Source organism: Anabas testudineus, chromosome 9 (assembly GCF_900324465.2).
Source record: "Anabas testudineus chromosome 9, fAnaTes1.2, whole genome shotgun sequence".
Taxonomy (NCBI): Eukaryota; Metazoa; Chordata; class Actinopteri; order Anabantiformes; family Anabantidae; genus Anabas; species Anabas testudineus.
In genome coordinates, this window is record NC_046618.1 from 27,964,959 (window position 1) to 27,990,468 (window position 25,510).

Sequence of the window (25,510 nt, forward strand, 5' to 3'; positions counted from 1 at the left end):
ACGCATGTGGAAAAATAGAATAAAGAAGAATCAGCTGTTTGACTATTTATTGATTATTCAAACAGGTTAAAATACAGTTTAATAAGTAGAATGAGCTCCACGGTGTGAACGTCCACTCCCAGTATAAGGAGCAAACACTGAAGACTTACCACTACACCTGACACAGTATCTGCAGAATAACTATTTGTAGGGACAATCGAATAATCCTGTAAGGTTTGGATAAAAATCATCAAACCTAAAATAAAAGATCAAACGGACATTTCCAGAGCAGCTGACAAAACCTGACAACAGACGAGTCATCGGGACGCCGACAGACGACTGGAGCAGATTTACTGCCGCCGCTAAAGTCACCTTTAATTTATTTATTGTCCCATCACCATCACGACTAGAAATTCAAATGACAGAGCTACAGTCACACAAACGATAACGTTGAATCAGTCCACTGGGAGCCATCAGGCTGCAGAGGGGCCCAACCTGAGGGCCACGGCCCTGCGTGAGGTCGTGGAACTTGGGAATGTGTCAGCAGTTGAGACACTGGTGTAACTGGTGTTTCTACTGTACTGTTTCTTCAAACAGGAGTCAAATGTCCCAGAATGCTATTGGATTAAAACAGTGACGGAGAAACTAGTGTCAGGTCAAACACCTGAGCAGGTGTCTGAGAAACATGAAGACGCCTGTTTCAATTTTCAGGTTAAGCTCTGACTCAAGTAACAAGAAATCAGTGTGTACGAGGAAACTAGAGGATATTTGGTTTCAGCACAATTATCATCACCACTGAACTGTTGTGATTCGGGTTTAGGAACCACTTTGGTTTGAGCGGTTGCATAAAGACTGTTACATAAATATTAATTAACTTTGCTGATTAATATTTTACTTTAACTTCACTTAGCACTGTTGTCTTTGAGAAGGAGACGTGAGCGATGTGAGCTGCTCTTCCATTTTAATGACTAAACAAACTGCTGCTCAGACTAAACACTTCGGTTAAACATTCATGTTGCTGCAGATGTATATCCAGGAAAAAATCAGGAGCAGTTTAGGGAAACGGGGCAGAAACCTTGGATGAGCATCGTCCCAACAAAACATCCATACATAATTCACTAATATCCATTTATCATCTCGGAGCATGAGTGTGAGCAGAGATGGAATGTGAAGAGAAGTCCGAAGGAGACAGTCGCTGCAGGACAAAGTCTGATTTTAGGGGGATTATCCCTTTAAAACCAGTAGAAGTCCCAGTTGGACCTGAAGACACCTGAAGACACCTGAAGTGACGGAGTACAGTGCTGCTAATAAATGCTTTAAGATATGACTCACATGAACTCAGCAGCAGCAGCAGCAGCAGCAGGATCTTAATTATCCCCCCAGGACGACGTGTGGGACACCCATCAGTCCACACAAACTACTTTGAATCACTTGGTGGACGAGCGTCTGAATCCAGATCAGACATATCAAACTGAAGGTTCGTCCCGCTCAGATCTGTCCGTCCACTTGTCTTTTCAACATGTGTTCCCTCGGGGGATGGGTTGGGAAATTTTTTTCAGGACGGTTCTGGTTGTTTAGTAATAAACAAAACGTGGATATGAGTTCCAACCAGCTGTTTGTCTCTAACGACAGTCACATCATAATATACATCATATCCAAAATATCCAAAGGACAAGGAGAAAAAATGAGGAATTAGGAAGTGATTTCAGTTATGAAACAGTTAAACCAGCGTCACCAACTTCCTGCTGTTCTAAGTTCACACAGGACTTTTTTAGATTTTCCTTGAAGCATATTTTATATGTAAAAAATATTTTTCTGTTTTACTGTCTGCACATTGTTCATTTTCCACACAAATAAGGACAAATCAGCTGTAATTTAACTTCCTGTATAATTTCATTTTAATTTGATTCTATAGCAGCATTATACATATTGTATATTTTTTAGCTTAAAGTTCCTCATATGGTCTATTTGCCTTTTTTTTATATTTTTATATTTGAATATTCACTTTTTTATTTACATGTACTCTAGTACACTTAAATATAAATATAAAAAGCCTTCCTCCTTCTTTTAGGTCACATGCAGTCGTAAGCAGTTCACTGCATTCTGTGTATGTGACAAATAAAACTTGAATTTGATTTGAATTGAATTTGGATCAGTTCGAACAGAAGAGGTCTCTGAATTTAAATGATTGGGAATCTCTCATGCTCATACATCCAGTTTCAGAAGTTTTATCCCTTTACAAATATATATTTCGTTTTTTTCCATTGATGTGCTTTTAGTCTTTATTACATGTACAGAATTCACTTTGTCTGGATTTGACAGTAACAGGAGGAGGAAAGTATGAAAGTTGTGGTGAATTTGACGTTTCCTGCACATTTTCCATGTCAACAACAGAAATGTTCCTGATTTCAACAGGACGTCAGAGAAAGGTGTTTTACTACTTACTAATGGTTTTCAGTGGTTTCTACTGAAAGTAGTAAATAATTATAAATAAAATGCAAAAAATGCAAATCAAAGAGCAAAAAAAAGCAGGATTAATAAAATTAAATATTAATAACACATTGATAACTGCAGGTTATAATATATAGTTGAAGTATATGTATGTTTCAAACTGTTTTTTACAGGAAAAGCTAACAAAACATTAGCAAAGCTAAACACTTCGCTAACAAAACGTTATTATTATTATTATTATTTCACAAGAATTCCTATGAGCGTCACACTAGATTAAGAAATCAAATTATTTTGAATCAGTCTAATGACGTAAAGCGTTGTGACGGGGAAAGCACAAAACACTAAGCTATTAGCTAAGAAAGCTAAGCTAACATCACACGTAGCTAAGATCAAATTAATAAAGTTCATTAAGGTTAAAAACACGAATCCATCTAAACAACAGCATTTTAGGATAAACACAGAGAGCAGTCTTTTTTAGTTCTTCAAATGTAACAGGTTAAATAAAAAAAGAAATCAGTTTTTTCTTATAATAATTGTTTTTGATTTGCTCTTATAAATGAATCTGTTTAGAAAGAAGAGTTTACACGTCACCGTTAGTTCAGGGAGAGCACGTCTAGAATCAGGTGTTGAAATCCAGGTGAGTCAGTGTCATCAGCAGCTCCACGTCCACCTCCAGGTTACCGAGCTGGTCACAGAAGAACCTCAACTCGTCCTGTCAGTGTCCACGTTGTGAGGAACCTGTGATACCTGCATGTTTCCTCCCACATTTTAACGTGTTGTCCTGATATTTACCTTGTTGCTGTGGATCATCGCTCATCACACACCTGCACTAACAGAAATACTGGAGAAGAACCGCCGGTCCTGTGGTGTTTCCTACTGCACCTCCCTCAGCTAAATTCAGGAGACTACGGACCTGTTTGGTATTTAAATAGTAAAGTAGCAGAGAAAGTGGAGTTCTGTGGTAAAAGTCGAGGCCAACAGTTTCATCCTGAATCCACACGCCATCAACAGCATCAGGAACAGATCCGAACCCCGACAGAACCTGCAGCACATTTTATTTCATCTAAAGTTGTGTTCTGTTTAACGGCTCCAGTCGGGTTTCAAAGAGTTTTATAAGAAACAAGACAAGAAATAAAACTAATGAGCTGCATTTCCAAAAACACAGTAAAATGTGGAATGTGTTTACAGCTTTTTTAATTTCTCCCACTGAATCCACTAAGTCAGTTTCCAACTGATTGACATTATTTCGAGTCGGATCCTGTTTTTATTCTGTATGTAACTGCTTTTACGTTTTAGTCGTTTTAGTTGCTATTATAATGGTATCACCTGTGTCTCTTTTTAATTACCAGTTCAATTTAAAGCTAATTAATTTCACCCACATTGAACTGAACGTTTTAACCATTTTATTGAAACACTCACATCAGATTTCTGCATCCTGCTGCTCGTGGATTAAAACCCACAGTTTTCTCTAAATGTGTCTGAGTACAGCTGAACCCTAAAATGAATTTACCATCGCTTTGATTGATCCATTCAATTTGACAAACAGAAACAATGAAACTGAATATTTTAGGATATTTTTGACAAAACAAACAGTTTGAGACGGAACAGAAATTCACGTCTGACATCATTCACTGATTTTCTCTGACAGACTCAGGTAACGTGTGGTCTGTGGCTCCACCTGCTGTCGTTACACGTTACTAACATTACTACTAATACGAGATACACATACAAGATATTTCCACATTCACTACTGCCATTTACCATCATTTACACCGTAGCATTCAGGCCTAACCTTCATCTGACGGCACTGGCACAGATACTAAATAGACCTTGTGGTGAGATGGTTTATACTTGTTCAGACAGTTGTGCTGTATGATGTAGGAGGTTTTATCTTTCTATCTTTCTCATTGTTTCTGTGTTTGTTAATAATTATTTAAAACAACCTCTGAGTCAACTCACCCATGTTTTCTAAGTGAGAAAATGGACAGGGCGAGTTGACTGTTATCGAACCGTGTTTGGTTTTATTGTAGTAATACAATAAAAATGTAGCTGCACATTTCACAGGAGAATGATGAAGAGGCTTCATTAAGTCATATTACAGTGTGTGTAACGTTCAGTGCTGCAGCTGGATGTAAATCCTAACATCAGTCACCGATAGAAAAATAAAAGTCCTACAGCACCACCTGATGTTAGAAACGAGTACAAGCTGGGTTAAAGGTTCTGGATTGAAACTATATTTCTGTCTCTCATAAGGGCAAAAGGAATACATTACCACAGAAAATAAAAAATAAAAAATAGATTCACCTGCACATATCACAGCAACTTATCAAGTTGACTCAAGTTAAAAAGATAAATCTGCAAGTTAGATTTTAGATCTCCTTCCTTTGTGCAAATAATAATAATAATAACAACAATAATAATAATAATAATAATAATAATAATAATAACAATAATAATAAGAATAATAATAATAACAACAATAATCATCATCATCATCATCATCATTCGTTTGAATTCCATTTCCGGTTTCATTCTCTCACTCCTCCACACCACTAGGCGGCGACGCTCTGCTGTCGAACAACAGGAAATTGAAAGAAGCTAACAGTCAGTTAGCCTGTCGTCAGTCGCTTCACCGTCTTCACTTCTCTTCTCTAAAACAACATTTTCACCTGTTAACCTTTCTCTTAATGTCTTATATATCCACCGTGAGCTTCATCTGACATCGTTCACAGTATAAATTAAGGTAAGGACGCTGCCGAACTTATGTTTCTGTCAGCTAGCTGTTAGCCCGTCAAGCTACAGCTGTTAGCTGAAACCTAATGTATAACGTTATATTATTTTTATTATTATTTTTATTTTTTATGACAGTATAAAACACATCATCTGTCTATGTGTCTGACTGTCTGTGTCTTAAAATAAGTCATTAACTCGTAACGTTCAGTATCTGTGTGTTTCTTCGTATGTGAGCTTTTCCTTTTTTAAATTATATATATTATTTTATAGCTAGTTTATATCTAATAATATCTTTGTTTAGTCCACTCTGTTTACCTGACAGCAACTTAACAAACAAAACATGTAAATGAAGAACTCTTTCTTAAAACTCGGCTCCGTTTCAAATGTTCTCATTAAATAAAGTGGATATTTGGAAAACTTGGACCTTTACAGCTTCTGATGGGCTGAACACACCTGATCCAGGTAAGCAGCAGTAGAAGGAGCAGAGACACGTTTGCTGCTGACTGTTTTACCAAAAACCCACATACCCAGTAAGGCAATGAGCGCCAGCCCATCAGAGACAGAGTAAATATTTGCGAGTGAGAGTGAAAAAATGATCAATCCAGCATCTTAAACCATTTTCTCTCTCATTTAGCAGCAATACTGATGTTAATAATCAGAAGGTTTTTTATACAGTCATGACACTGTATAGTAGTCTAGTATTTATTTTCTTCACACAACCTAGAACATTATATTTTTAGGAGGTTCAGCTAAGGAACTCTACTGGACGGAACATTTGGCATCCTGAAAATAAAAGTCTTAACTTACATAGTAGTTTAAAATTGATGCCTGGACTGTTTTTATTAAAATTTTACATTTCATCTTCTTTTCTTCTGGTTAAACTCTGAAGAGGTGAATAATATGATGTGGTAAGAAACTTGGGTAAGATTTACTCTGTTTTTGAAAGACGAGAAAACTGAAGCTGAAACGGTTCCAGAGATCTTGAGTGTATCATCCTGTTCTGTTTAATCCTGTTTCTCAGAGTCCTGAATGACTTGTTGTGTTCCTTGGCATTCAGGCTCTTCCGTTTCCAGCTGCTTTTTCTCTCAGGCTCACCGCCCTCAACATCTCTCTCTCTTTTTAAGCCGATACTTACATCTTCTGTCTTCCCTGACACCTTCTGTCTGCAGGAAACGCCCTGAGCGTTTCTCCACAGCTTCCTCCCATCATGTCTCACAACTACCCATACAGACGACCGACATCTGACATCGACCTCAGACCTGAAGCTGGACATTACAGCTCTGGAGACCGCCGTCACATGTCCCCAAACCCTGACTTTTACAGGCCACCTCAAGAGTCCTCATCCTACCCGTCCTCTTCCTCCTCCAGGGGCTCGACATCGGCTCAGTGGGCGCAGGATGGCGCTCTCAGCATCCTGAGCAGCTGCGGTCTGGAGCCCAGCGACCTGGCTCTGCTGGCTGAGCTACCCGAGGACGTCCTCACAGTGGAGTCTTTGCCTTACGTCCTCAAACAGATCAAAGGAAAGAGAGGAACCGTCACCTCTTTCCCTCCCTGCACCCAGTCTCTTTCCTCCTCTTCGACTTCTTACAGTCGACCACCTGCAAGCTCTTCTGGAGACTGGGACCAGCCGCGCAGCCAGTCAAATCAATGTCCACTGGGCCGTGCGGCACCAGGTTCTCTTGCATCTGAGCAGGATCGCTGGAGGAATCCCAGGACCAGCAGCTCTGTTAGATCAGACCCAACATCATTATCGGCGTCTTCCTCGTCATCCAGATACATTGTTGACTTCCACCACACATCTGGACCCTCTGAGTATGGTAAGACAAGCAGAAGTGCCGGTCCACTTTCCTCTAAGGAGCATCCCTCTTTCAGCTCAGCAGGACAAGGAACGAGATCTCGTTCTGCTGGGTTCTCTGAGCCTAGATCAGCTGATTACAGGTCGACGCATCCTCCTGAAGTGTACCATTCTAAAGCTCGAGGGGGCCGTCGTGAGTCTCAGACCTCTTCCACCAGGAGCAGCAGCCGGAACACTGCAGCCACATCGATGCCCTCGGAGAAGAAAGCTCTGGACTTCCACGGGACGTGTCCAACAGTGTTCCCTTACTCGTGTTCTCTGTGTGATATCACTGTGCTGTCAGAGAAGGTAAGTACATCTGTCCTCCTTTTCGAATCTCTCTACAGAGTCAAATGAGGGGTCAGGGGGGTTCCTCAATGGGGAGGGTGGTGTCTGTATTCAGCTGTTGCAGAGAGATGATGATGCATTGCAGTGAAAGCTGCTGCAGTCATCAGGTAGAACAGAGCCTGCTGACAGTAACAGAGTCATTACAGTTGTTGTTTCTGTGTTCCAGGTTTGGATTAAACACATCAACGGCACTCAGCATGCAGAGGGACAGCTCAGCCTGCTGCAGCAGTAAGTTTCACACACTGGTGCTACATGACCTCTATTTAATCACAGGGAAAATGAGAAGAGAGGCCTGGGGCACACCAGAGCAGATACTGGACCCTGGGAATACACCTTAAAGTTTGCCCTGGTACATTGGTGCTTGAAAATTTGTGAACCCTATAAAAGAGATCGTATTCAAATTTCACAGATATATTTTTGTCTCATTTGTCAAGAGTTCAGAAGGCATTGTGGGACTGAGAGATTTCAAGAAGTGGTTTGAAAGCATGGAAAGACTTAGAAAGAGGGAAGGTGTAGGTAAGAGTAACTGTTAAGGGCAACACACACCTGCTGCGCTGCACCGTCCTGATATTGGATTGTAACTGCAATGGCTAGTATAATCAGAAAACAGTAGACACGTTAAGACAGCTACAGATACAGTCAGGGAAAAAATTATTTGAACCCCAGCTGAATTTGTAAGTTTGCCCACTAAAAAAGAAATGATCAGTCTATAACTTTAATGGTAAGTTTATTTGAACAGCGAGAGACACAACAATAACCAAAGAATCCAGAGAAATGCATTTAAAAAAGAGTTATAAATTAATTTGCTTTTTGATGAATGAAATAAGTAATTGATCCCCTATCAGTCAGCAAGATCTCTGGCTCCCAGGTGGATCTTATACAGGTACTGAGCTGACACTGGGAGCCCTCTCAGCTTGTTACCTGTATAAAAGAGACCTGTCCACAGAAGCAATCAATCAATCCACATTCCAAATTCTTCACCATGGCCAAGACCAAAGAGCTTTCCAAGGATGTCAGGGACAAGATTGTGGACCTACACAAGGCTGGAATGGACTACAAGACCGTCGCCAAGCAGCTGGGTTTGAAGGTGACAATGGTTGGTGCGATTATTCGCAAAAGTTAGAAACATAAATTAATTAATTAATTAACTGCCGATTTCCCTCGGTACATGCAAGATCTCACCTCATGGAGTTTCAATGATAATGAGAACGGTGAGGAATCAGCCCAGAACTACTCGGGAGGAACTTGTCAATGATCTCAAGGCAGCTGGGACCATAGTCACCAAAAAAACAGTTGGTAACACACTACGCCGTGAAGGACTGAAATCCTGCTGTGCCCGCAAGGTCCCCCTGCTCAAGAAAGCCCATCTACAGGCCCGTTTGAAGTTTGCCACTGAACATCTGACTGATTCAGAGGAAGACTGGGTGAAAGTGTTGTGGTCAGATGAGACCAAAATCAAGCTCTTTGGCATCAACTCAACTCGCTGTGTTTGGAGGAGGAGGAAGGCTGCCTATGACTCCAAAAACACTGTCCCCACCGTCAAATATGGAGGTGGAAACGTTATGCTTTGGGGGTGTTTTTCTACCATGGGGACAGGACAATTGCACCGCATCAAAGGGAGGATGGATGGGGCCATGTACCGTGAAATGTTGGGTGAGAACCTCCTTCCCTCAGTCAGGGCATTGAAAATGGGTCGTGGTTGGGTATTCCACCATGACAATGATCCAAAACACACTGCCAAGGCAACAAAGGATCGCATAAGCATATTAAGGTCATGGAGTGGCCTAGTCAGTCTCCAGACCACATCGAATAGTCGTCAACGTTAAGAGGATAGAGGAACGTTCAAAGGTCAACTGACACAGAGATGTACATCAACTCACAATTGCGTGTGTCCATTCACTGTTGGTGTGTGGACTGGCATAGACATCGATATGTTTTGAACAGCAAGATATTTGTGTATATTTTTGTTCTGTTGACTCTGGTAAAGAACATATGGAGCGAGTGTTTATTTCTGAGCTTCAGTTTTAGTCTCATAACTCGTCTCTTGTGCAGGTTTCCTGAGTGGGACTGTCGCGTGGAGTCACTCAGCAGGTCAGACACATCATCAGGACTACTGTGTTCTCAGTCTGAGCTTTCACTCGTAAGCTAATCTCTGGCAATATAGATTATTATAAAATAAAATACTTCTGTCATTTAAGTGCCAAGAAGCAGATGGAAAAGGGGAAAGCTGAAGAAAAACCATCCCATCCCACACAGACATCCAGTCGGAACCATAGTAAATACATCTTACTGTTTTTTAATCAGTATTGTTCTCAGCATTAGGACCCTTTTTACTACAGTAATGTTTTACTTCTGTGTTCTAATAGAGCCAATGTCCAACAACAAGAGTGAAAAGAAGGTAAACCATGGTAAATCAGTAAGAAGTCTTGTTGAAGTTGAGTTCAGCTGTTTCTCTGATAGATGAATTTTTCCTTCCTTAGGTTCCAGAGAAGAGTAAAGTGGTGTGTGTAAAGTTTCCGCCTCAGTCTGTGGATGAGGTGTACCTGAGGAAACTAACTGAACCATTTGGAAAGATCATCAAGATTCTCATGTTTCCATCTTTAGTGAGTCCAAAACACAGAGCTGTACTTTTACACAGTTTACTACAACATATTACTGCTCTTTATCACTGTGTCATATATATATAGTACAAATAAACAATTGGTTCAAACTGTAACTTGTTCTGTTCACACATTCTTGTTGACGATTGTATTAAATGTAGAAAAACTGTCATGTACGAGAAACAGAACATTAAAACACTGTGCGGCAGCAGATGATTAAATGTTCTAAAATGTGAACCCTGCAGGCGTTTGTGGAACTGGGCTCTGCTGACCAGGCGAAGGACTTGGTGAAATTCCACATTAACTATCCGCCAACTGTGAACGGAGAACAGATCGAGTTCAGCTTCTCCAATACGTTCAACTTCCTCCAGGTGAGTAGTCTCCAGATTCAGGTTGACTTTATTTTAGCCAATACTGATCCTTTAAAACATGCGAGCGTGTCAGCAGACAGAGGTTCTCAGGATCAGCTCAGGAGATCTACTGGTTACAGTCTGCATGAAGGAAGCACAGACACCAGATCGGTTCCAAACAGGTATCGCAGAGAAAAAGTTGGACCCGTGTTGTAGAATTTAAAACTTTTTACAGCTTTATGAAATTTTGTGTTAACTTCTCATACACACGTTTTATAGGATAAACATTAATACATTGGGCATAAAAGCAACAGAAGAACACAAGCTTGATGGCATTTACATGCTGAAACTGTAAAGTTTCACAGAACCATCATGTTCAGCTTCTCCTGTCATCATTTAGACTGCTACGCAGCAGAACGTTTGTCTCCTCAGTTACACAAAGACTTTCTCGTCTGTGGGGCAGATTCATCTTTAGGATGTTTAGTCAGTGTTCTGAGTAAAAGAAAAAAAAAAAATTATGTCTAAAATAATTGTGAGTAAAACTATGTATGTTGTTTTGTAATGACCAACTTAACGTGAACGTGGAGCATTTAACTGAAACATTTATTACATTTGACTCGATTGATTTAAGGTGGGAGTGTGATCCAGGTGTTTCTGAAGAAGAGACATGTCCTGAAAATATAAAGGTTAAAGTAATGTTTGTGACACGTTGAACATGGTGCCGTCCATCAGAGGAAAACTGGAGAAGCAGATAAAGTCCTCTCAGAGTGCGATGTGTGTGTTTCTCTGCAGAGTTCTCAGGTGGTGAGTTTCACTCCGGTTCCAGCAGGAGACGACGGCCAATCCGATCTGATCAGCATCGTCCGACGCTTTGGCCCACCCCTCTATACCCTGTTCCTGCCATCTGTGGTGAGAGATGATCACAGTGACACCAGTGGACGAAACAGATCTGGTTGATCACTTCACAGGAAAACAGCAGAATAATGGTGCATTCACACTGAAGGTTTGCTGTTATCTCACCTCAGGTGGATCTGTAGGCATCTCGTGTTCAGCATCTAATTACGGCTCCAGCTGTAATGTTTCTGATGCACCTGAAGCCGTCCTAACACCTTAAAGGCTCATCATAAATGGTCTCTCCGTTTCTGCTGCAGTCAGCAGATTAATGCTTTCTGTACTTTCCCCTGTCGTGTAGCTGAGCTCCTTTATTCACTGATTTGTCTAACGTTTTAGAACCGTATGTGATGTTTCACTTTTTCTCACTGGGGCAGAGAGGTGTTATGACAGCATAGATCCCCGGCTGGACTCAAACCGGGGATTGTTTGGTCACGTCCCACACTCTGTAACCATTCAGCTCCATTTCTAATGGTTTGCATTAGGAGGAACAAACAAGTAGGAGAAACAAACAAAGTGAAATGTGGTGGAACAGGTTGAAAACGTTTTACCAACAACTTCTGTTAGTAAAGCAGAAGAGAACATTTCCTGTTGTGTGGTTATCAGTTCATACTCATGAACAGGTGATGGTGGTCTCTGACACCTGTAACATCAGTTCTTTTTTTGCTTGTCTTTTTCAGGCATTTGTAGAAATGAAAAGCGCTGCTGATGCTCAGAAGCTGGTTGATTATTATTCTTCCAACACGCTGAGGATCAACAACTACTGTATCAAAGTTTCCTTCTCTGGAGAATACAAGACCCTCACGTGAGTACAACAGACCTGTCAGGGACACCTGGGCTGAATATTACCAATTATTGATCGGTAGGAATGTTTCTCCTGCAGGCGGGTTCCCTCAGCGCAGAGGTACGAAGAGGAAAAGGTTTCAACCAAGAGAACGAAGAGCTCCAGCCGAGAGAAAGAAGACGAGAAGACAGAGTCCAAGAGGAGGAGAAGCAGCAGCAGCAGCATCAAAGACCGAGAGCAGGAGAGGACGACCAGGTCCAGATCCAGGGATAAATCAAAAGAAAAGTCCAGCAGAGAGAGGAAGACCAGGTCCAGATCCAGGGGTAAATCAAAAGAAAGGTCCAGCAGAGAGAAGAAGACCAGGTCCAGATCCAGAGATAAATCAAAAGAAAAGTCCAGCAGAGAGAAGAAGACCAGGTCCAGATCCAGGGGTAAATCAAAAGAAAAGTCCAGCAGAGAGAAGAAGACCAGGTCCAGATCCAGGGATAAATCAAAAGAAAAGTCCAGCAGAGAGAGGAAGACCAGGTCCAGATCCAGGGGTAAATCAAAAGAAAAGTCCAGCAGAGAGAAGAAGACCAGGTCCAGATCCAGGGATAAATCAAAAGAAAAGTCCAGCAGAGAGAGGAAGACCAGGTCCAGATCCAGGGATAAATCAAAAGAAAAGTCCAGCACAGAGAAGAAGACCAGGTCCAGATCCAGGTTGCTGTCCAGAGATGAACCCTCCAGGCAGGAGGACAGGTCGTTGGAAGGAGAAAAGCCAGGTGAGAAAATGGGACCAAACATCAGCTACAGGAGGAGGCTGCAGATGTCAGAACACTGAAATATCAGAGAGATGAAAAGTCAGCAGCCGAGCTGGGTCAGGATAAAACTGAGCCGACCCTGTTCCTGCTCGTTTCACTGAGGTGTTAGTGACGTTTGGTAAAAGTGAATCCTGCAGATAATAACTTTGATCATAAATTGGTTCATCAGCACATTCAGGTTCCTGGTTTAATCTTCTCTTACTCACGTCTCAGATTTCACTCCAGTCAGATTCTGGGATCTGTGTCTTTGACGCAGATTTTTTAAATTACTACAGACTTTATTCGAACACTTTACATTTTAAACTATTGTGTACTGATCATTTTCTGTCTCCAGAGCCTGAGTCCAGGACTAAAGACGAACCGGCTCCTCAGGGAGAAGCTGCAGAGACACAGACTGAGAAGAAAGGAGAGTAAGCAGTTTGACTCGGAGAGGAAAGATTCTGTTTGGATTAATTCAACTTGTCTAATATTTTCTATAACCAGAATCGTTACCATGTGGTGTAGCAACTTTACCTGGGTCTGAGTCATGTTGTAAAGACAAAAATTGTTTTATCCAGAAAACTAATGCGAAGTGTAAAAGCAGCAAAGGTGTCCTGACTAAAACTGGTTTCACGTGCAGGCTGTCTGCAGACGACAGTGACATCGAGGGGATGGAGGTGATCGGAGAGGATGGAGAGAATGTGAAGGAGGAAGAAGAAGACATGGACGTTCCGGACAATGCTGAGGGAGAGGAGCAGGAGGAAGCTGCTGAGGAAAACGAGCATCAGGCAGAGAAAGAAGATTTACCTGAACAAGGTAGAAACAAGACCTGTTCCCCGAAATGTGATCAGATGAAATGAAAATGAGACATGTTCTAAAGAAACTGGTTTGGTGTTTTCAGACAGAGAGGGGGAGGCTGGTTGTGAGGAGGAGAAGCTGGAGGGAGAATCAGGAACCAACAGAGAGACAGAGGCGGCTACAGAGACTCAGCAGGAGGGCGACGAGGTACAGACACAGTTTAACCTCCCAGTTCACTGTTCTGGTATCGCCCAGTCTGTCCATGAACATCTCCTGCCGGAATCTGCTCACCTCAGTTATTTAGGATGGTAAACCCAGTTCTGACACAGAAAAACAGACAACTTCATGTTTTATCAACATAAAGTCATTTAAAAAAACCCATTTTCATACAACAGTGAGTTTTATTTCTTGAACAGAGACGAGACGTGAAGGAAACATGACGCTGCTGTGGGGTTTTTTTTATGTATGCCGTCCTTTCTGGTTCTTAATCCTGCAGGAGGAACTGGATTTCCCAGTTGACCTGGAGAACTGCATCACTCTGGATGAACTGGAAGACGAACAGTCCGATAACCAAGGTATACTGAGACGGAGCCTGGAAAGTCCTGGAAATGTCTGAAATGATTAAAAGACAAAGATTTGGAAGGTTTAAAGACACCAAATATTCTGGACTATTTGTCAGAATTAACGAGCACTGAACTCTGTGACCACTGTCAGGGGGCTACTAGTCCGCAGCCCCTGTATGAAGTGACTGTTGACAAGAAAACAACAAAAAACAGCCACAGAATGATCGGGGAGACGGCAGATATCCAGCAGTTGTATAATGCCAGTTAAATACTTGAGTATTTAGTTCAGTTTTGAACTGTGAACGGTTCTTTGTTCTCTTCTTAAGCACTCAACCAGTCGGTTTTCTGTCTAATGCAGGTCTTGTGGTTTTTGTTGCAGGTGAAGACTTTGGAGCTGAAGCTGAGGTGAGGACAGCTTCACGTTAAACCGTTTGCGTTCAGTTGATCAGATGCGCTGATCATTAATGTGCGTTTCTTTCTTCTCAGTCTCCGTCCACCAGAGTGGTTTACTTCAAAGACCTGCCGTTGTCTTCCTACACTGACGCAGAGTTCATCAAACTGGTCCAAGATTTTGGGAAGGCAGTGAGCTTCTTACTGGACCGCGAAAACCAAGAGGTGAGGAAAAAAAAAAAGAATCTTGTTCAGAAGCAAAGGATACGACACAGTGTACAGTGTGTAAGGACATATTTTAATATAGCTGCTGTTCATACTGGAGGACGGAATCCTGCGTAAAACTGAATTCTAACATTTAGCCAAAGCTAAATGAAGCGCATCAGGAGGACTTGTTCTGCCTGGTATATTGTTTTAGTCGACTTCACCATGATGCTCAACCCAAACCAAACCGACAGGACATCGACTCAGTGCATCAGTGACATCTGCACGTCCAGGAAGACACAAGAAACCGGCTGCTTCTAGCTGACATGTAGGATTGAAACATCTCTGGATGGTCCCAAGGGCTAAGACCCATATGCACCTAAACTTGCTGAAAATAGAACTCTTCTTTTCTTTTCTTTGTACATAAGGTTTTGTTTTGTTTTTTTAAATCTTGCACTTATACCTCATGAAACTGAAGCAGCTCTTCCTAAAACACTTTAAAGTAAAGTTCCTCTCCTTGACTTAGACATTTCACTTGTACCTCAATTGATGTCGCTTTGGATAGAAGAGTCTGACAAATAACTAAATGTAAATGTGACCATCAGCACCACTGGTTCAGTGATATCATTTCACCCTCTGGTTTTGTTCTCAGGGTTTGATTGAGATGTCGAGTTCTTCAGAGGCCCAGAGAGCTGCCAAAGAGCTGAGCTGTAAATCTGTCACTCTCAACGGCTCCAAACTCATCGTCAACATCTCCCACAAATACCACAGACTCAGCACTGGGTCAGAGTCTTCTCAGAGTCTTCACACTGTCCCCATTTGCCTGGTAAGGGCCAGTGGGGCCTTTAATCCTGACTCCCACTGTTTTTTCTGTAGGTGTGAGATTCAGTTGGACTCCGACCAGGAGAAGACAGAGAGCCGAAGCAGCAGTGAGCAACAAAGCAAATCCAAAACCTCTGAGACCTGCAGAAAGTCTGAAGGGAAGGAGTCTTCTGAAGCAGCACTCAAGAGTTCAGAAACAGAATCAGCAAACAAAACAAAAGAAAAGGACACAGAAGACTCTGATGCCAGAAAGACTCCAGAGTCAGACAGGAAGAAGGAGCCAGTCACAAAAAACACGTCAGAAACGTACATAGGAAAACCTGATAAAGACGAGACAGAGGAGAACAACTCTGCTACAAAAAGCCCCAAAGATTCAGCTGCTCTAGAGAGTCCAGAAGAGGAGCATCAAGAGAAGTTAGGCAGCAAAGAGACTCTGACAGATGAGGAAAGATCAACTGAGGGGTGTGAAGGAAAATCATCTGAAGCCCAGAAACTCTGTTACGAAGAAGAAACATCAGAAGCAACAGCAAAGAGTCTGGATCAACCAGACTCGGGTGGAAATCCTCCAGAACAGGTACTTTATCCTGTTGTTCATCAGGACTTCATTGGTTTTTATAACCAGTCTAAACCTTTACTCAAGTACTTTACTTACAATTGAGATATTTGCATAACACTTAATACTTTTACTGCTTTACAGAGATCAGATGGGAAATATTGTACAGGTTTTCTAAACTATTATTACCAATTAACAACAAGGAAGATCGTTCAGTAGCCAAATGGACAAAACAGAGATCCAAACCATTGTACATGATTAATGATCGGTGACGACTGTTTCCTGAAGCCGGTCTATTGGAACCTAATCATTTCAGAGCAGATCACGCCACGTGTGCAGAAATGTTAACGGTCTGATCTGTTTGTAGGAAACTGAAAATGACTATCAGCTGCAGGACTCAGTTGAACTAGAGCAAGGACCTGGACCTGCAGGGAGCACTACCAAACCTGTTGGTAAGAAACGTTCTACACTGTTAAATGATTTTCCACCACCAGAACCGAGCTCTCACCCTAAACGTTCGTTTAAGCATCTGTTAGTGGTTACAGCTCTCTTCATCTGTATTTAACGTTAAAAAGATGTGTTCAAGAATAAACGTGCGTTACTACCTACTGATGCTCAAACTATCAGTGTATTTGTACTGTTAACACATCTCAGTCATCTGCTTCACAGCACAAATGATTGTGACATGTGGAAACACTTCAGGTTTTATTTTGTCCACCTCTGCAGGAACAGAGTTTGTTCGGCCTGTTGTGGGTTATTTCTGTAACCTGTGTGAGCTGATCTACGCAGACGAGGACGAAGCCAAACTGCAGCACTGCAGCAGCCTGATGCACTACAGGAAGTACAAGGTGGGGAGGTAACGCACAGCGTCTTTTTTAGGACTTTACAGTACTGGGAAGTAAAACCTGACTTTTACTTAGTTTAGACTTTAGTCAAATGTCACTCGCAGAAAAAGTTTTAGCCTAGTTATCAGAGACTTTGTCGTGTAGTGTTATGGTGGCTCCAGCTGTTCCTGTGGCTCTGCTCAAGAACATGTCTTACTTTAGTACATGTGGCAGAAACGTACTGTGCAGTACTGACTGCTTATGGTAACAAACCTTTTTTGATGCCGTTTTGCAGGAAACGACGGGGAAAGATCCGTGGTCAAGCTGAGAGTACTGATGGTGACGAAGCCTTTTTCTCTGTAAGACAAACAGTCATTTAATGACTACATTACCCAGAATTCCTGAAAATAATAACCTGAACAGGTTCACCACTTACTTCTGTAGACCTCAACTTAAAGAGTTGTAAATATTTTAGCTGCAGCTTTAAACATTTTGTTTTCATTTTTTTTCTTCTGTAGTTTTAATTTCAGGATTTTAAAAATGGTTTTTATTTAAGAAAAAAAGCTGAAAGAGAAACGTGTTAAAATGTAAATGTTTCAGCAAATAAATCCTAAAAAACAAAGTGAGTTTATTTTCTAAAACATTAAAAGTTCAACACTTTCAGGAGTTATGTGCTGGAACTATTCCTTCACGAATGGCGTATCCATCCACTCACTGCTTTCATACGGCACTTGGCGAATGGATACACGTTTTTAAAAAAAAAAAGTAGTGCCAGTGGGTAAAAACACAAACCAAATATAAGGTTCTGTTAGAGGTTATGTTAGGTTTGATCAGAGTCAGGCTAACAGAATCCCCTGCTTCCAGTCTTTACTAAGTGTCATCAAGTGGTTGTCTTTCTGCTTCTCTGGAGATAAAAACACGAGTTTACTTCATGTCATGACAGACGTGACTGTCACAGCACTGTTAAAAACTGGAGTTCCATGTTGTTTTTCTTAAAAGGAAGAAACAAGTTGAGCTGCTGAGTGAGAGAGGATCCACAGCTCAGAGTTTCAGTCCCTGTCCAGGTCTTAACAGTTTCTGCTCAGTCTATTGATCCGTTATTGCCAAACTCACCCTGAAACTGAGCAGGTTTAAACTTTAAAACTCACCTTTTCAGTTAAGAACAGGTGTTTTTTCCATGACGCTAAGAGTCTTCTTCTCCTCCTCTTCAAAACCCGACTGCAGTGACCTTCAACCTCTGACAGGTGTGTTCACGAACCTGTCCAACATCCGCTCCTTCTGAAAACACAGAAACCTGAGTTGCTGTTTGAGGTCACAGTTTGACTTCTTTTGTAGAGAATGAGCTGTCGTTACCTCAACGACCTTCAGACTGACAGAAGGAGGTGATGGGTTCACTGGGTCCAGAGCTGCCCGAGTGAGGGAAACACACAGTGTTGTTTCCTGTCGTTTACTGCCGTCACCACACTGAGAACAAATAAATCACACGCTGCTTGGAGAACTAATACTGTGGAAGAATACTTCATCTAAATAAATAAAATACTTCCGTTTTAAAATTTTAAGTGCCAAGATGATTTATTACAGTAGGTTCAGAAAACAGAAGGGAAAGAGCTGCACAGTTCAAGACATAAAACATGATCTAGTCTTATTCTTCATTATGTTACAAAAATGTTTTGTCCAAAATATGAAGTTTCTCTTCAATTCTGGCATTGATCTAACTGTTGGGAGCTGGCCTGTTCACAGATGATGTTTTGACATTTGGAGGAAATCTAACTGTTGCTGACTTTGCATTATGCGACAGGAGGTCACAGCTTGATGTTTCTGTGAACGAGTAGAGAAAGGCTGGAATGTGTGTTTGTCTTAACTCTTTAAGGACCAGTACCATGAGAGTAGGCAGGGAGCGCAGCTTGCGTGTTGTAGCATTTCTACATACAGTGAGGGAAAATATTTTTTGAACCCCAGCTGATTTTGTAAGTTTGCCCACTAACAAAGAAATGATCAGTCTATAATTTCAATGGTAGGTTTAATTTAACAGTGAGAGACAACAATGACAAAAGAAATCCAGAAAAATGCGTTTCAAAAAGAGTTATAAATTAATTTGCATTTCCATGAAGGAAATAAGTATTTGATCCCCTATCCATCAGCAAGATCTCTAGCTCCCAGGTGGATCTTATACAGGTAACGAGCTGACATTGGCAGCCCTCTCAGCTCGTTACCTGTATAAAAGAGACCTGTCCACAGAAGCAATCAATCAATCCAGATTCCAAACTCTTCACCATGGCCAAGACCAAAGAGCTTTCCAAGGATGTCAGGGACAAGATTGTGGACCTACACAAGGCTGGAATGGGCTACAAGACCATCGCCAAGCAGCTGGGTGAGAAGGTGACAACAGTTGGTGCAATTATTCGCAAATGGAAGAAACATAAATTAACTGCCAATCTCCCTTGGTCTGGAGCTCCATGCAAGATCTCACCTCGTGGAGTTTTAATGATAATGAGAACGGTGAGGAATCAGCCCAGAACCACTCGGGAGGAACTTGTCAATGATCTCAAGGCAGCTGGGACCATAGTCACCAAAAAAACAGTTGGTAACACACTACGCCGTGAAGGACTGAAATCCTGCTGTGCCCGCAAGGTCCCCCTGCTCAAGAAAGCCCATCTACAGGCCCGTTTGAAGTTTGCCACTGAACATCTGACTGATTCAGAGGAAGACTGGGTGAAAGTGTTGTGGTCAGATAAGACCAAAATCGAGCTCTTTGGCATCAACTCAACTCGCTGTGTTTGGAGGAGGAGGAAGGCTGCCTATGACTCCAAAAACACCATCCCCACTGTCAAATATGGAGGTGGAAACATTATGCTTTGGGGGTGTTTTTCTGCCAAGGGGACAGGACAATTGCACCGCATCAACGGGAGGATGGATGGGGCCATGTACCGTCAAATGTTGGGTGAGAACCTCCTTCCCTCAGTCAGGGCATTGAAAATGGGTCGTGGTTGGGTATTCCACCATGACAATGATCCAAAACACACGGCCAAGGCAACAAAGGATCGGCTCAATATGAAACATATTAGGGTCATGGAGTGGTCTAGTCAGTCTCCAGACCTTAATCCCATAGAAAATCTATGGAGGGAGCTGAAGGTTCGAGTTGCCAAACATCAGCCAAGAAACATTAATGACTTGGAGAGGATCTGCAAAGAGGAGTGGGCCAAAATCCCCCCTGAGGTGTGTGCAAACCTTGTGGCCAACTACAAGAAACGGCTGACCTCTGTGATTGCCAACAAAGGTTTTGCCACCAAGTACTAAAGCACGTTTTTCAAAGGGATCAAATACTTATTTCCTTCGTGGAAATGCAAATTAATTTATAACTCTTTTTGAAACGCATTTTTCTGGATTTTTTTTGTCATTGTTGTGTCTCACTGTTCAAATAAACCTACCATTGAAATTATAGACTGATCATTTCTTTGTTAGTGTGCAAACTTACAAAATCAGCTGGGGTTCAAATAATTTTTTCCCTCACTGTATACAGGTTGCTCACACCACACTGAAAGCATCATCATTAACCCACTGCACAACAACTTCACTGAAATCACTTACACCATGAAGACAAAAGAAAACTCCCAGCAGCTCAGAGAACAGGTCACTGAAAAGCATAAGACATGGGGAGGATACAAAAAAATCTCCAAGACACTGAACATCCACCAGAGTTCAGTAAAATCCACCATCAAGAAAAAATAAGAATATGGCACATGTCTTAATCTGCCTAGAACAGACCGTCCACACAAACTGAGTGAACATGCAAGAAGGAGACTAGAGAGGCCACTAACACACTGATGACTACTCTGAGGAAGTAGCTTCAGCAACTGAGATAGGAGAGACTGTACATACAACAACTGTTGACCTGGTTCTTCACCAGTCAAAGCTTTAGAGGAGAGTGGCAAGGGAAAAGACACTGTTGAAGAAAACATTTTAAAAAATGTATATCACGAATTGAACAATAGACATGTAAAAGACTCCATGGTCCAGTTGAAGAGGGTTCTTTGGTCTGCAGAGACCAAAATGGTGCTTTGTGTCCATCAGACACTATGTTGGCACACACCAAACACTGCACATCACCATAAACACACCATCCCCACTGTGAAACACGGTGGTGGCAGCATTATGCTGTGGGGATGCTTCTTGGCAGCCGGTCCTGGAAGGATTGTTGAGGTAGAGGGTAAAATTAAAGCAGCAAAATATTGGACAATCCTGGAGGACAATCTTATTGAGTCTGCAAGACAACTACGGCTTGGGAGAAGATTTGTTTTCCAGCAAGACAATGACTCAAAACATACAGCGAAAGCTACACAGATGGTTTACCGACAACAAGGTGAATGTTCTGGAGTGGCCGAGTCAAAACCCAGACCTCAATCCAATAGAGAATTTGAAAAGGGCTGTTCACACCCGATCCCCATGTAACCTGACAGAGTTTGAGCAGTTTTGCAAAGAACAATGGCAAAAAATCCAGTGTCCAGATGTACAAACCTAATTTAGACCTATCCACACACAGTCCATTCTGTGATTGCAGCCAAAGATGCATCTACTAAATACTGACCTGAAGGGGGTGAATATTAATGCAAACACTGATTTCACCTTATATATTTTTATTTTATTGACATTACTTTAGAAACCTGTTTTCACTAACGAGGTATTTTTCTGGATGTTTTGTCAAAGTCGCCAACTTTTATTGGCCATGACTGATTTATAATATCAATAAAAGAATGAAACATCCAAGAGGGTGAAGACTTTTTATAGGCACTGTATGTCATACACAGTTTTTCTAACATGTACAACTCTGGGGGGCATAATGGTAATGAAAAGTTCTCATGAAAGTCTCTTACCCTCTGCCTGAGGCCAAACCAGGATCCCATTCTTGATACTTGTGCGCACCAAAACATGTCGAGGGGCAGCCATTTGATTTCTGCATGTTGAAGTCCATTAATGTCCACTCCTACAGACAAAAACAGATCAAGTTAAATAAATATGTGCTACAGTTCAACTCATGTTGACAGTAAGGTAGAGACATTCTTCAAACACTGCCTCCACCCGCACCAGCGGCAGAAGCTGGAAGAAAAGGACTGTGGTCAACATTAACAGTCACCTGAGCAAACAAGCTGTGATTACTGACAAAAGGGACAATTAAAGAAGGCTAGGAAAGTATACAGAAAAGGATTTAAAGTTTTAAAATTCACCTCAGACAAGAAAGAAGAAAATGGACTGATGCAGACAGAGTGATGGAAACATCCTCAGTGAGCAAAGACAGACTCTGGGCATCAGTGCAAAATACTGTAGAGATGTTATTAATAAAATATGCCTTGATATCAATAACCGTTTGTCACTTTGACAAGAATGTGAAGGATAAGCAATTGTATCCAATTACAATGACCAATCTCCCCTTTATTAAAAAAAACACATCCACCCTCACAGAAACTGGATCTAAAATGCTCTTACGACCATTCTACCAAAAGGATCAATGGTTACAAGGAGTCTGTAACTGTACAGTCCTGAAAGAATTCACAGCGCTCAACTATGTCCACATTTTGTTATGTTACAGCCTTATCCAACATTCATTATTGTCCTTAAAAATACTACAAACAACACACCACAATGTCAAAGTAAAAGAAGTTTGAAAGCTTTGTAAATGTATTTAAAGTAAATGAAAACCAAAATCACATGTACAAAAGTCACCGTCTTTGACATGACACTCATGTTTCTGCAACGTGTTTGGAGTCCACCTGTGGGAAATTCAGTTCATTGGCCACGATCTGGAAAGGCATACAGCTGTCTGTATAAGGTCCCACAGTTAACAGTGCGAGTCCGCGCACAGACCAAGCCATGACATCTGTAATCCTCAGACAGGATGGTACTGAGGCACAGATCTGGGGAAGGTCCCAGTGAGCACAGTGGCCTCCATCATCTATACATGGAAGAAGTCCGGAACCAGCAGGACTCTTAGTCAGGGAGCTGGTTAAGAACCTGATGGTCACTGTGAAAGAGCTCCAGTGTCTCTATGTGTAGAGGAGAAGGTTCCAGAAGAACCACCAACTCTGCAGCACTGCACCAATCAGGTCTGTACAGTAGACTGGTCAGACGGAAACCACTGTAGTAAAGGTTTGTCAAAATGCACCTCAATGTGGAAATACGTTCAGGATCTACTGTATATTTACAGTTTCTATTCCTTGTTCTGTTGGGAACCCTGTATGGGTATGGAGAACATGGAGAACACGCAGAACACTGGGCCTCTAGAACCAGGATTGGACACGTAGTGGTGAGTAAGCACCTGAAGACGTTAGGTTTAAGTTAGTATTGTTTAGGTTTCGAATGAAACAACCCGAAGACATTCGGGGTTCGTTGCTGTTTAATGTCACCACAGTTTAACCTTCATATTATTATAAGAATAATAATAATAATAATTATTATTATTATTATTGTTATTATTATTATTATTATTATTATTATTATTATTATATGGTTCCACGCGTTAGCTTCGCTAATGTTTTTAGCCTCCGTGCTACTCGCCAGCTAACGTGACGCCGGTTTAAAATGTGTTGTTGTGCAGGTTGAGCTGTGCGCTGTCTGTGAACATGTTGGAAACATGTCTGACACATGTCTGTGAACATGTCTGACACATGTCTGAAACATGTCTGACACATGTCTGACACATGTCGGAAACATGTCTGACACATGTCTGAAACATGTCTGACACATGTCTGAAACATGTCTGACACATGTCTGACACATGTCGGAAACATGTCGGACACATGTCGGAAACATGTCTGACACATGTCTGAAACATGTCTGACACATGTCTGACACATGTCGGAAACATGTCGGACACATGTCGGAAACATGTCTGACACATGTCTGAAACATGTCTGACACATGTCTGACACATGTCGGAAACATGTCTGAAACATGTCGGACACATGTCTGAAACATGTCTGAAACATGTCGGAAACATGTCTGTGAACATGTCTGACACATGTCTGAAACATGTCTGACACATGTCTGACACATGTCTGACACATGTCTGAAACATGTCTGACACATGTCTGAAACATGTCTGAAACATGTCGGAAACATGTCTGACACATGTCTGACACATGTCTGACACATGTCTGAAACATGTCTGACACATGTCTGAAACATGTCGGACACATGTCTGAAACATGTCTGAAACATGTCGGAAACATGTCTGTGAACATGTCTGACACATGTCTGAAACATGTCTGAAACATGTCTGACACATGTCTGAAACATGTCGGAAACATGTCTGACACATGTCTGAAACATGTCTGACACATGTCTGACACATGTCTGACACATGTCTGAAACATGTCTGAAACATGTCTGACACATGTCTGTGAACATGTCTGTGAACATGTCTGAAACATGTCTGACACATGTCTGACACATGTCTGACACGTCTGACACATGTGTGAAACATGTCTGACACATGTCTGTGAACATGTCTGACACATGTCTGACACATGTCTGAAACATGTCTGAAACATGTCTGACACATGTCTGACACATGTCTGTGAACATGTCTGAAACATGTCTGACACATGTCTGACACATGTCTGACACGTCTGACACATGTGTGAAACATGTCTGACACATGTCTGAAACATGTCTGAAACATGTCTGAAACATGTCTGACACATGTCTGACACATGTCTGAAACATGTCTGAAACATGTCTGAAACATGTCTGAAACATGTCTGACACATGTCTGTGAACATGTCTGAAACATGTCTGACACATGTCTGACACATGTCTGACACGTCTGACACATGTGTGAAACATGTCTGACACATGTCTGAAACATGTCTGAAACATGTCTGAAACATGTCTGAAACATGTCTGACACACTTTAAACGTGGAACTTTCTCACCTTTCTGTGCACAAACACTGACGATACCGAAGCCACAGGTCGGCGCCATGTCCGCGAACTGTTCTAGCGCCTTTATGAGATGAAGCCGTCACGTGACTTACGACGTCCACAGCGTCAAACGTCACTGGCTCGTCTTCTTCTTCTTCTTCTTGGAATCCAGGGTTTTCTGCTTTAGCGCCCCCTCTTGTTAACCACACACATCACAGCTGCTACGACTACAGTGGAGACTGGACCAGACCATGATCTAAACTTCATCTATTCAAACTGTCCTTCTTAAATAATCTGCTACACAAAGAGAACATTTTTTCAAATTCTGCAGTTTAATTCGTTACATTCGTTTCTGTAACCACTAAGACAAGGTTGATATATTAGAACCATCAGGTACTAAGTCCTTTTCCAGTCATAGTACAAAAACAGTTTCCATGTGAATCTTTCTTCTTACATATTATATTTTGTAAGGTCTTGAACCTTAAACGCTGTAAAGTGTCTTGAGATGACTTCTGCACTATACAAATCAAATTGAATTGGAAAAATAAATACTGTAAACGTTACTGTGTGTAGGTACGTGGAGATGACAGCACTGTGTCTAATTCCTTGTTCCAGGAATGTTTTTTAGTTACGCTTTTAATTATTATTTAAATATTTAACTGTCCCACACGCAGCCACTAACATCTCCTTTT

At 41.6% G+C, this 25,510-nt stretch overlaps 1 protein-coding gene across 2 annotated transcripts; it reads left to right on the forward strand.

The window, feature by feature from the left end:
- Positions 1–5,018: 5,018 nt before the first annotated feature.
- On the forward strand, positions 5,019–17,337 carry matr3l1.1 (matrin 3-like 1.1). Of its 2 annotated transcripts, XM_026342595.1 has the most exons (22): positions 5,019–5,173; positions 6,333–7,306; positions 7,512–7,573; positions 9,398–9,436; positions 9,544–9,620; positions 9,712–9,743; positions 9,826–9,948; positions 10,191–10,316; positions 11,088–11,204; positions 11,867–11,991; positions 12,070–12,731; positions 13,105–13,180; positions 13,390–13,565; positions 13,651–13,754; positions 14,044–14,122; positions 14,490–14,515; positions 14,597–14,725; positions 15,357–15,487; positions 15,581–16,100; positions 16,447–16,531; positions 16,806–16,927; positions 17,199–17,337. In XM_026342595.1, exons 2-22 carry the CDS (start codon positions 6,371–6,373, stop codon positions 17,229–17,231), a joined length of 3,780 nt encoding a protein of 1,259 aa, XP_026198380.1. In that variant the 5' UTR covers positions 5,019–5,173; positions 6,333–6,370; the 3' UTR covers positions 17,232–17,337. The 2 variants fall into 2 exon arrangements, with proteins under 2 accessions (XP_026198380.1, XP_026198379.1); XM_026342594.1 differs by having other exon boundaries at positions 15,357–16,100.
- The last annotated feature ends 8,173 nt before the right edge of the window (positions 17,338–25,510 follow it).